Raw genomic sequence first — 12,863 nt, forward strand, 5'->3', positions numbered from 1 at the left:
TCTGGGTTGAATTCTTCTTTTTTTGCGAACTATATGACACAATATTCCGCAATATGAAGCATCTCTGTGGGTCGTGTAATTTGAGAAAATGAAACAGAAATCAACCTCAAATCAATTTTCAGGACATATTCAAAGCGCTAGAAATGATAGAAACTGCTCGAAGGCTCCCCAGGATGGAGTGATGAAGAATGCTAGAAGGTGACGAATGAGAATAATATTGCCAGATGTCGGATGTTAGTGTCTGTAATTGGGTGACAAAACGTCGAATCCCAAAATGTCGAATGCCAAAACGGCAAAAGAAAAAAAAACGTCGAAAAGAATAAAATTGAACGATCAGAGTTATGAGCTTTACCAGAGATGAATATTGTTAAGTGTATATAACATGGCATGCCACGGTGGGCTAGCCATGTAGCTCGCATGCCGGAGGAAATTCAGTTGAGAAGAATTTAAAGTCGCATAACGTTTAGGATGAGAGTGCATTTGGTGAAATCCAAGCAAGCGGGTTCGATTTTGTTTTGCGTCTCCGGATACGAAGTTTTTTTTCGTTTTGCGCGTCTCATCAGCAGTATTTTTTTATGTTATGTAGTGTTCACTGTTGGAGGAGCGGCGATTCACAAAGGTAGCATCCACAAATTACGTAACGCTCTAGGGGAAGGGGGAGGGGGAGTAGGCGTTACGACTCATACGAACATTTGAAATTTTTCATACAAAAAACGTTACGGAGAACGGAGAACAATAAGAAAACCAGAAGAAATACAACTGTGATATATTCACCAAAGTGGTAGAATATAATAGTACCAAAAACTTTGTAGAACATAGTAGGTTGCTAAAATTTGTAAATAAATTACTTATGCATGAAAAAATGATTTTCTTCATTTTTTTCATATAAAAAGTTAATTATCTCAGAAAGTATAAGAGATAGAGAAAAAGTTTGTTCTACAAAGTTGTTTGTATTAAAATATGCTACAACTTTGCTGAATATACCAACTTGCTATCTATTAACATAAAAAAGTTGGCGTGTAGGACACTATTGCGATTAGTGCAGAAAGAAAATCCCTTTCGTACGAATTGTAGTACAACTAATTTCGAGACACTTCTGGGAAGCAACCTATACTCTAAAACCACAAAATGACGTCGAAAAGTTCATGTCCGCCTAAACTTGCTATCTGGACCATTGTGCAATGGTTTAGGACGTACCTCCTATGAATTTGTGCGAAATGCTTAATGCTAATGCTTAACGTTTAGGACATCTAGACGCGATTGGCCCACGAACAGATCTAATAGAGAAGGCGTAGATTATACGTAACAACGTGGAATTGTTGCATATGAAGTATCAAGTAAGTCTTCAAGGTTCCAGCATTGAATATTTATGTGATGTTAAGAAGTTATTCTGATATGTGAAGAAATTGGAACCGCTTTTACAAACCTTCTCCATCACATATGTGTTTCAACTAATTCATGAAAACAATTGTCATCAAACGGTAGAACTACTGTATTAACTCTTTCTGAATGTCGATAATATTAGTTATTTTAAGAGATGATCATGTTTTTAGCAGAAAAGAGCATATGATTCCTAAACGCGGAAACATTGAGCTCAAAGCTCCCAAGTGTTCCACCATCGAAGACCAGTAGATTCCCATCAGCGTCCTTTTCCCATCAATCCTTTACTATTCGGAACGATACCCACCTGTCACGTCCAGGTACACCGCCAGATTAATCTTCGGCTCGGTGTTGACCTGACACTCGTAGATGCCACTGTCCTTCAGCTGGGCATACTCAATCTTCAGGTCCCAGTCGTCCGAGTCCGGCGGATGAATCACCGAAAACCTCTGATCCCCGGTGTATGTGTAGATATTGGACGTCAGTATGTGGAGGTCTCGCTTGCGCATCCAGGAAACCTGCAAGATAGAATACGAAGAGCGAAATGGATAGAATTAGTCATTTGACTAAGAACGGCTAGATGGATGTTCATCATTTGAGTGAATTATCTGAATTATCGTTCCCTCGTTCAGTGAACTCCAATCAAACAACGATAACCGATGGGAATCATGTTCGGATACGCCAGACAGCTGGGAAACACCGGGTAGTCGATACCTTACCGGAAGGATAATTGAATAAATTTGAGGATAATTGAAAAATAATATCGTCACGTAGACAGACTGGCTATACGGTCGTTTGTGGTTGATGTTGGTGCCTCGTACACGATGAAGTGCACTGAAACTATGATTGGTCGTCAATCAAGAGCTGCAGACGGTATCGATAATTGGTTAATTAATAATATTAATAAAGATGCTATCGAGGAGCTGCACGATATAAATGAAATTCTGCTCGCTTGGTATTAAATCTGTACACAACTGATGGCAATAAATTGCAAAACGTGTTGAAACTAGAAACAAATTTTCATTGTTCTTCACCGTGGAGGAAGCCAAAAGTTATCCAATTTTTCAACGTGTAACAAAGCAATACACTCTTCATTCCAACCCGAAGCTTGGAAGATGAAACTGGTTTCTTCCCACTACCATCTCTCTCTCTTTCTGATAAAACCCGGACCTGCAATAGGATGCACAACTTTCCGGTAAAATCCGTTTTGAAGGATGCAGTCTGGAATGCTTATTATAGTAACAGTCGCTGAGGATCATGTTGAATCAGAGGTTTCCAATTCCTATGTCATCGAAAACGGTACAAGATTAAAAGCATACCATCTTTCGGTTCTCAGAAATAATGGTGAATATATCTTCTGAGTTTGCACATCCAAAGATGCGGGATATAAAAATATGTTCATAATTCAAATTATCAAATCATATACAAATTGCCGACTATTCTCTTCATATTCGTTTGTTTATGAGGCTCGATTGTTTCATAGCCTTTATTATCTTCTCTATTATTTATTGGTATTTTTGGTCTACATATTTTTAAATAAAACCTTTATCTATTTTGCATTTACAATTCAACTGAAATAATAAATGAGATGCGAACCGAACAAAGATTTTACAACCCCTGCTCTGCATTACACCCGCAACTCACAAATAAGTCATCTTCCATCCCTGACTAGCACTTCAAAATACAGAAACGAGCTCAAGAGTATGAGCGTGATGGGATGATGATGGAAATCAAACCGCTGCAAGCGCCAGACCGACTGCATGCGAGACACCAGATTAATGAGTACGAAATTTAATTTTACCAAGACCCATCAAAAATTCAATTTTCAAAGTTTACTCCTGTTGTGTGGGTTGAGAGAATAATGAAATTAAGCTCACGCGATATGTTTGTTGAGGGGTAAATTTCGCAAATTTCAAAAAAATAAATACATTTTGTGCAACATAACATGATGGACATGTTGTGCATTTTGTACATTTTTTGAACATTTTTACACATGTTTCTATTCAATTTAAAAACATTTTTAGTTCATTATTTGTACATATATTGTACATTTTTTATAATTTTTGTACAATTTCGGTACATTTTTTATGAATTTTTGTACAATTTTTGTGTATATTTTTTGTTTATATTTTTGGTACATTTTTCAATAATTTTTATTTAATTTCTGTGCATTTTATGTTTATTTTTTGTACATTTCTTGTACATTTTATTGTGCATTTTTTGTACTTTTTTGTTGCATTGGTTTGTAGATTTTTTGAACATTTTTTTTTACATTTTTTGTAGATTCATTGTGTTTACATTTTTTGCACATTTTGTACATTGGCTTTTGGATTTTTTGTATATTTGTTGTACATTTGTTGTACATTTATATACATTTCTTGTACATTTTGTACATTTTTTGTTCATATTATACATATATTGTACATATGTTGTTAATATTTCTGGTACATTTTTAAAATATTTTCTGTACATTTTTTGTAAATTATTTTGTACGTTTTGTACATTTGTTATACAATTTTTGTACATGATCTGTACATTTTTTTATACACATTTTATACATTTTTCGTAAATTTTTTGTACAATTAGTACATTTTTTAAATTTTTATGCATTTTTTTAAATTTTTTGAACATATTTTGTCCATGTTTGTACATTTTTGGTACATTTTGCACAATCTAATTATTTGAAATATCAAGGCCGTTTTCCTCGGTAACAAAGCCAAGTCTCAACACAAAAAATGGATTACGCTGTTATGAAAATTAATGAAAACATTCTCCAACCTCACCGGATCCCAGGCTTAGAAAATCATACCACATGCACACGTTCAGGGATCACCAGGAAGCTTCATTCGGGAGCTCTCGTGCGTTTGGGCCGTATGTGGCCTCATGGCAACCCAAGTGACACGAGCAAACGACGGCAGTAACGGGAGCATGATTTATGTTGCGAAAGCTTGGGAAGGAAAGTTTGACGCGACACTAATAACGATGACGGTAAACGCCTGCCTCCCGAAACTAGGCAGGTACACATGTGGAATTAATGTTTCGAAAGCACGACGACACATTGGTGACATCGCTTCGTCGAAAAGTCCGCCCGGAGATGAAACGAAACTGTTTGACAGTGTTAATCCATGCGTTAGAGAGGGTCTCGTACTACTGGTGCACACGAAGTGGCTGATTGCTGCTCAAATGAGGCTTATGACGCTAATCCTGGATAACGAAAATTACAAACTGAAACATGCATGGATACCATGGCGTGACATGGTTGCTTACTGGGAATGTATTGTCAGTTTAGAAGTAAGTTCAAATAAGACCCGGTTGGTTGGGTGACGAAACGTCAAATTCCAAAACATCGAAAGGAGAAAATTTTAAGGAAACGAAATTGTCTTGCAAGAATGATTCCCTTCCGAAAGGATAAATAAGTCACAATGTAACAAACGTTATTCATAGCATATTTAATCGAACAAGATGTGAGAAAGACGATCTTAAAACACTATTAAAATAGTCTGCTTTCGACATTTAGTCCTTTGGACGTTTTGTCTCCCTTTCGACGTTTTGTGTTTCGACGTTTATGTCTTTAGACATTGTTGGGATACCTTCGAATATTCGTCGCTCTCGTCTGGCTGCCCTTCAGATGGCTTCTTGGAGTTGGGTAGTGGACTAGTTTGGCCAGAGTAGTTTCGCGCATGCAGGGATCATTCCGGGTGACTATCCTTTTGGCCACTGGCCACAACACACACTTTACATCAAACCCAACTTACGGACAAAAACGGTTTGTCTCAAGCACCAAAATACCGCTATTTACTTAATAGAGGGTTGCTGAATCCATTGCCCTTTACAGAAATATCATAGCACGTCTAGTTTTTAAGATATTGGCTGTTAAAAATGCTGGATCTGACTATTTCAGGCAACTAGCGTGCAAGTTTACCAGCTTGTATGGTATTTTATTTGCTTAATTTGCCTCAGAACTTCAACATCATGTGTATGACAATACTTATCAACAAAGTTCATAATACTTCGGATACTCAAAAGTTATTTTTGTTGGTTAAGAAAAGTATTGTGTTTTACCATATAAGAGAAACGAAGAATTTTGCATGGAGACTGCAAGCATGTACAAAAAATCGATTTAATCTAAATTGAACCGTGCGATTTTAACCAAATTATATCTGAAATGAAAGTAAAAGTCCTATTTGGCATGTTTGGTGGACTAGATCACAAAAAATATTGATAAATCATTATTTAAATTTTATGTTAACATCAAAGAAACCTGTGTTTTTTACAACTTTGGCGACCTGTAGCTAAAAATTGTGAAGTGCTGGAACATTTCTGAGAGCGGCATCAGATTCAGATTCAGTATCTTCAAATCTACTAGAGACACATAATTTGATCCTTGAGACACGCAAAAATGTCATTTTTGTTACGCTGTGTATCCGATCGCGAGCTATAGTAGTGGACAACTGACTACTCTCGATTCCTCCGCTACGTTGATATACAAAACTTTCGACGCACAGGGTATCCTCAGATGACATTCTACTGCAATTCTCCGTTATGGTGATCAATGTTAAGCTGGTATATGGCAAATTTTGTTGGTCGTTTTTATGGTTCCGATTGTGGTCTTAAGGGTAATTACCCTAGTCATACCATCAGTTCCTGGATGAAGTTCCCCATTTTCCATTTCATCGGTGGTTGTAAACTGTTAACGAAACGCATAGACTATCTTCGGCTATGTCAACAGCAGTTTTTTCAATTTTTGTAAAAGGCTGGTAATTGTGACAAGTACTCTGTTCTCCATCGTCTATAGAAATCTTGTAGTTGACGTTGTACTTGCTGCCAACGAAATAGTCGATCCAACTGAAACGAATTATGGTCTGGATCCGGTTATGTTTGTAAGATTCCAACAGTGAGAAAATGCGCTGGAGTCAGTGCACTATGGTCCAGGAATCTGTTTTACGCGGAAAGATCCATTCTGAGCTTTAGAATGAAACATTAGACAAAAACGGTCTTCTACAAAGTTGATTGTATTAGTTGAGCCCTTTGTTTGGTTTTATGGAAAATTAGAGTGGACCACATTTTCATAGAAATGATTAAACTAACTTTCTTATTTGTAGAAAAAGTTTTTTTGTATCTCTTAAATTGACCGATTTAGAGCTTTTTTTCCTACGGTGACATAGGGTGGTCCGAACAAAACTGGTTTTCTGGCTCTAGAGTTTTCAATTCAAGTTTCTCATCAAAGTAGTCTATGAAACACTTTTAGAGCTTTGAAAAATGCGTAATTTGGTGAGTGAAGAAACTCGCTATCTCCTTCCGTTTAGGAGTCATTGTTGTTTTTCTCTCAAAAACATGCCTACTTTGATTATGAATTTCTCTGATTGGGGCAAACATAAAAAATATCGTTTGACGGTGTTCATAAGACAAAATAAAATTGTATATTATATCAAAAAATTACAGATATGTTATTTTTGTAACTCTAATAAAACGTCTTGAAAGTCAAACATTTTTTATCACAAAAACTTTAATAACTTTTGAACTAAAATAGATATTAACAATCTTTTTACATGAAAATTTGCGTTTTGTTAAGTTCTAAAAGTCGTTCATAGACGACTTTGACGAAAAAATAATATTTAAAATACTAAAGTTAAAAAACTTATTTTTTTTGGACCACCCTGCGATGATTAGGAAAAAATGCTCTAGATTGGTCAAATTTTGAGCTACAGAAAAACTTTTTTGGCAAAGTTGATCAAAATTTCAAGTTCTACCGCTTTGCCGAAGAGCATATACCAGTATTTTTGCAAATAAAAAAGTTGATTATATGATATGTTTGATATTGTGGACCACCCTAGTTTTAAATGACACAGTATGAAAGCTTACATTTTTAGAAACAATTTTGTAGAAGATCATTTTTCAAACGGTCTATGAACGACTTTAAGAACTTAACAAAATGCAAATTTTATATTGATGATATCTATTTTAGTTCAAAAGTTATTAAAGTTTTTCTGCTTAAAATCCTGTGTTTTTCAAGGCATTTTATTAGAGTTATAAAAATAACACATCTGTAATTTTTAGATATAATATACAATTTTATTTTGTCTTTTGAACGCCGTCAAAAGATATTTTCTATGTTTGCCACAATCAGAGAAATTCACAATCAAAGTAGGCATGTTTTTGAGAGAAAAACAACAATGACTCCTAAACGGAAGGAGATAGCGAGTTTCTTCACTCACCAAATTACGCATTTTTCAAAGCTCTAAAAGTGTTTCATAGACTACTTTGATGAGAAACTTGAATTGAACACTCTAGAGCCAGAAAACCAGTTTTGTTCGGACCACCCTATGTCACCGTAGGAAAAAAGCTCTAAATCGGTCAATTTAGGAGATACAAAAAAACTTTTTTGGCAAAGTTGCTTAAAATTGAATGATCTTTAACTTTGCTGAAGCATGTATAATATAATTTCTACAAATAAGAAAGTTAGTTACACAATTTCTATGAAAATGTGGTCCACCCTAATTTTCAATAACACCAAACAAAGGGCTTAACTAATACAAACAACTTTGTAGAAGACGGTTTTTGTCTAATGTTTCATTCTTAAGCTCAGAATGCATCTTTCCGCGTAAAACTGATTCCTGGACCACTGTGCAGTGGTTTAAGATCTGTTGGATCATCGCGAATTGAGGCATTCTTCGACTTGGGCAAGTAGAATACGGAAATCTTCTGCAGACACCGGATTTTCGTCTAGAACACGGAGTAGATGCTATTTCGTTAACTGCACAGCAGCCTCCCACAAGCTGCCAAAATGAGGAGCACCAAGTGGTATAAGATGCTACTGTACGCCTTTATTACAGCATTTGGAGGCAGTGCCATTGTCCGAATAAAAAGTGGGGCCAACCCACGCCACCCGAAGAAATGTCGAAGACATGCTCCAAGTGTACAGCCTTTGTACCCATGTAGAAAAAAACACGGCGACGTATGATGTAATTGCTGCTTGGCTTCTACCTGTATTGTTGTAAACAGCACCGAAATAATCGATGCCGGTTTTTGAGATAGCAAGGGGAAGTTGAAGTCCGGCATGAAGCATCCTTAGATGATAGTATCGGAAGATCAACTTGGTTAGATAGTGTTTCGCTAGTAATATCATTGCTCTATTTTACATTTTAATAACTAATTTCAGAAATCGTTCCTGGTAGTAGCTACAATATCTCTATCGAGTACTCAGCGATATCTCAACATTTTTTTCTAACCACATGTCTTTCCTGGAGTTTATCCTTGATTTCCTCCGGGAAATTCTATCGAATCTCTACAAAAAATTGCAAATAATTTCTCAGGATGCATCTTTAAGAAATTTTCTATTAAATCTGTACAATCCTTTTTTATTATACAAGGAATTGTACATAATAAATTGTTTATTCAAGCAAAGAACATACTGGCAAGATTGTAGAATTTCCTTCCAGTATTAGTCTAAAATGCCACCTTCAGGAATTTTTATACAACTTTTTGGGAAAAATTCCCTCATGCATTGCCACTTGAACTTGATTGGAAGTTACACCCATAGTTATGCTTCAAGAATTATATTTGTTAGAATCTTTACGAGAATATTTTTCTTTTGTTCTTTTTAAAATTTGTCCAGTTTTAACTAGTATCTTCTCTTCCATATTCTAATCCTCAAAGATATTCCAATTAAAATTGAGTTACTCTCGGAATTCTACTTTCAATGACTTCATAAAGTCCCTCAAAAATTCATTTTCTTAAAACATTTTCTAGACATTCTTAATGAGTTGAAATTTTTAACTGATAAAAAAGTATGTTCAGAGAACTCCTTCAAGAACTCTTTATTTCTTTTTTCAGTAATTCCATTTTCCTTCTTGAATAAATGTAAGAGGATATATTAAATCTGAAATTTTACAGAGAGCTTATTCAAACAATGCTTAGGCCCCAGGGATTCTTCTTAAAGTGACTCTAATGTTTTTTTTTTAGTAATTTTCTTTAAACATTTTCTTAGTCGAAGTTTGCAGAATGTAGATAAAAGGAATTTGCTTAGCAGCTTTTCCAACCTTTTTTTCTCGGATTACTCTAAGAACTACTGGACTGCTTGGATATTTTTATGAATTTGTCTGGGACTCCATAAAGGACTTTTCCAAAAATTTTACCTTAAAATTCTCCCTAGAGTTATTTTGAAGATATCTTAAAAAGTTCCTTAAAAATCCATATACATATTTCTGAGACATGGAAATTTTCGAGAATTCCAAGCATTTGGCCAGAAGTACCTAAAGTGATATGCTTTATTTATACAACTTATTGGATTTCTTAGAGGGCATTTCTAGGAAAAACTGGATAAATTCTCTGATGACCTAAATTTTTAAGTCTTCGAGAAGAAATACTTGAAAAAAAAATGCTGCATAAATTTGCATTGATTTCTCCAGAAATTATTTCTGTGACTTCCCTAATTAAATTTTTAGTTAGTTAAAAATAGTTCAGATATATCTTCAGGACTCCATCCAAAGCTTCCGTCGGGTTCAATTTTTATAATTACAATGGGTCAATGAATGTCTCTGAGACAACTACTATAAACTAATCTGCAGAAAAATTCTCAAAATATTGCAATTTTAAATTCTACAAGGGTGAAATCGTGGATAAATCTTTTGAGAACTTTCTGAAAGAATTCCCGAAGCATCTTTGCCGAAATTATTGATAAAATTCCTTTGTGATTTTGTAAAGAATTTTTTGGAGAACTTATGGATAAACCTCTGTATAAAATTCGGTAGTAATGTTTTTATTTATGCATAGGAATGCTAAGTAGAGTTCCTGACAAACCCAAGGGATTATGGTGATCTAAAGTAAGTATCTCTGAAAAATAACACTGAAATGTTTTTTACAGTTTTTCTCAAAGATATCCCAAATATTTTTTTGGGAAAAAAATGGGTATAGATTGTGTATAATGATCGTTTTTTGCGAAAAAAAAAGTCGCTGGCCCCTCCTCGACGAAAATCCTAGCTACGTCCATGGTGAGTACAGATTTTTGCTATTCCGTACTCGCAGCGCTATCAGCATAGAGAGACAAATTTGTAACACCCATAGAAAAACTAGTTACTAGAGATGGGCAAAGAGAATCGAAGCCGTTCAAAAGATACGGTTCACTCAAAAGAATGAGTGATCCGTTGCTCTTTTTTGGCAAGAATCGGTTCATTTGATCAGCACGGATCAGATAAAAAGTGGTCCGGAAAAAGAATGAACGGATTTTTTCCCCTATTCTCCTTCGTTCGTTTCTCGGCTTCACGCTAAACTTCATCCGCTCAGAAATGAGTGCCGAGTACACAAAATCGGCCTCTCTTCATGCAGCACAGATTCTGTGCAAAGGGGGCTGTACACAGTTTTGTGCAAACGGTGGTAAACAAACCGAATGAGTGAAATGCGCACAGAGGAGGAACGCTCTGAATGTGGAATTCGCTTCCATTCTTGTTTTGCTTCTGAAAACATTAAAAAAAACATTCAAATTTTCAAATTATCAGAGATTTTTTCATTCGAATAGCCGAAGCGGAAGCAAATGGGGAAAAAACTTCCACATTTGCGACCATCTTCCGGCTTTTCGCCTGAAAAAATCACAGAAAACTCCCCATCTTACCAACGGCCAACTGTTTGCTGCCGCGCGGGAGAGATTGACAGTTCCATTTCCATCGATCCCCGCACAGCCGAAGGCCAACACATCGGCTACACACAGCATGAGGGCGACTTACACAGAATTTTCACTCAGCCAGAGAGTCCTGCATTGTTTGCCTCATTCTGTGTAGTTTTAACACATGCGCTGCGTTGAGCAGGTGTAGCGTGTAATCGTTCGTCCCAGTCTAGTTTGCGATTCTTCTCAGTGTCCAGAGGCTGCTGAATAATTTCAGACCTTCGCAGGCGGTTTTTGTTACACCTAGCAGCCCTACAGGATCGAAGAGTTTGGCGACTATACTCAAAACGTTTCGTTTCGTGAAATACTGTTCTTAAACAAATTGTGGAATATTTGATATCATGTTAGTCCCAAGCTTTTGACTTCTGCATCTCAGCCCCAATCAATTCCATCAACAGTAGGTAGTGCCAAATCCTCCTCAGGAATGTCCTCCAGCACTTCTGGACGATTAGACACTCATTTTCTCAGTCCATTCCTCCACTTAGCAACATATAATGGAATTGGCCACGTAGATCGATAACAGAATCCACGTCGTCTGCTCCAGAAATTGAATCCTCGTTAATGGCCTTCGCATCCAATGGATTTTTTTTTTCCTTTTATCTTCAGCTAGACAATTGATAAGTACCAGTAGCTAGATATTGAGAGGAAATCGTACTGGAGGTAACCACGCTTAGTTCATAGGTTGCAATATCCTTATCCGGTCCAAACCAACACTGTAGAAATGTGTCGTGTTCGTTGACCTAGTTCTGTCGTAACGTCTTTTCTACATCGGAAACTACCATAAGCTGTCAGGATCAGCTCAAATCCTGTTGCACTATAGGTCCAGCAAACGTAGACGTCTTGCAGGACCCATCAAACACCACCCTGACCGTAGTTCTGGTGCTTGACTCCTTCATAACAGGGTGTCGTTTCTCTGCAATTTCCTTTGATTCTCCGAGCCATTGCAAGATCTGCTCATCTTTGGGAAGAGTAACGGTGTGGCGACCATCGGTTTTCCTTCGAATTGTACGCCCAAACTGCTCCTCACAGAGCGTTTACTTCGGCGAATAGCTATTGACGGCTCCCACTTTCTCGCAGGACCAAAACCGTGTCAATAATTCCATCAAGTTATCCGAAATAAAAATGCAACACGAGAAATCGACCTTGAACTGTACCATCCATCGTTGGGTAGATTTTGTCTTGATACAATCTATCCAAAAACTGAATCTGTGAGTGTGGGAAGGTTATCCAATATTTGATTTCCAATCAGTCATGAAACTATGACAAAACCTAACATAACTAGCAACACTTTTCCTTTGTGGCTTTTTGCGTTGAATACAGACGACATCGAAATTCGTCCAGCCCTTCCGGATAAACGCGAAAATAAACTTCATCTTGCAACAAGTTGCTGCATAAATAACTATTTTAATCATATCGACTTTCCGTTTTTTTTTCCGGCTTATTATTTCTCAAACAATAATTGCAACGATCAAAGTGCGATTTCCGCCGCCCTTCGGCCATGAGCTACTTCGAATATCTTCAGCGCACGACGGGTACGGAAGCTGCGCTTTTTTCCCATAATATTAATTTCCGTCGAATCGCCAACAGACATCAGACATCAAAGCTCAAACTTTCCACTATCCATATCGATACCCGGAGCAGCCTTTATTCACTATGGCTGGATTGGCAGTGCTGCGTCATCCAGCAAGCACGTAAAAGCACTTGCCATGGCTAGCGTCTATGGAGGAGAGCGTATAATGAATAAAAATATCCAGTAATTAAAACGAAAAAAAAAATGTAGCGGATGAAATATTCTCGCTTCCTGTCCGCTCACCGATATACACGA

The 12,863-nt window shown here is 36.7% G+C and overlaps 1 protein-coding gene across 1 annotated transcript in view; it reads right to left on the reverse strand.

The window, feature by feature from the left end:
* Positions 1 to 12,863, reverse strand: part of LOC5572508 (zwei Ig domain protein zig-8) — a 333,616-nt gene that overhangs the window by 201,386 nt on the left and 119,367 nt on the right. Inside the window, exon 3 of the mRNA XM_021855733.1 lies at positions 1,688 to 1,898. Coding sequence (XP_021711425.1) covers positions 1,688 to 1,898 — 211 coding nt within the window. The remainder of the gene's footprint in view (positions 1 to 1,687; positions 1,899 to 12,863) is intronic.

The sequence above is a fragment of the Aedes aegypti genome, chromosome 3 (genome assembly GCF_002204515.2).
Source record: "Aedes aegypti strain LVP_AGWG chromosome 3, AaegL5.0 Primary Assembly, whole genome shotgun sequence".
Taxonomy (NCBI): domain Eukaryota; kingdom Metazoa; phylum Arthropoda; class Insecta; order Diptera; family Culicidae; genus Aedes; species Aedes aegypti.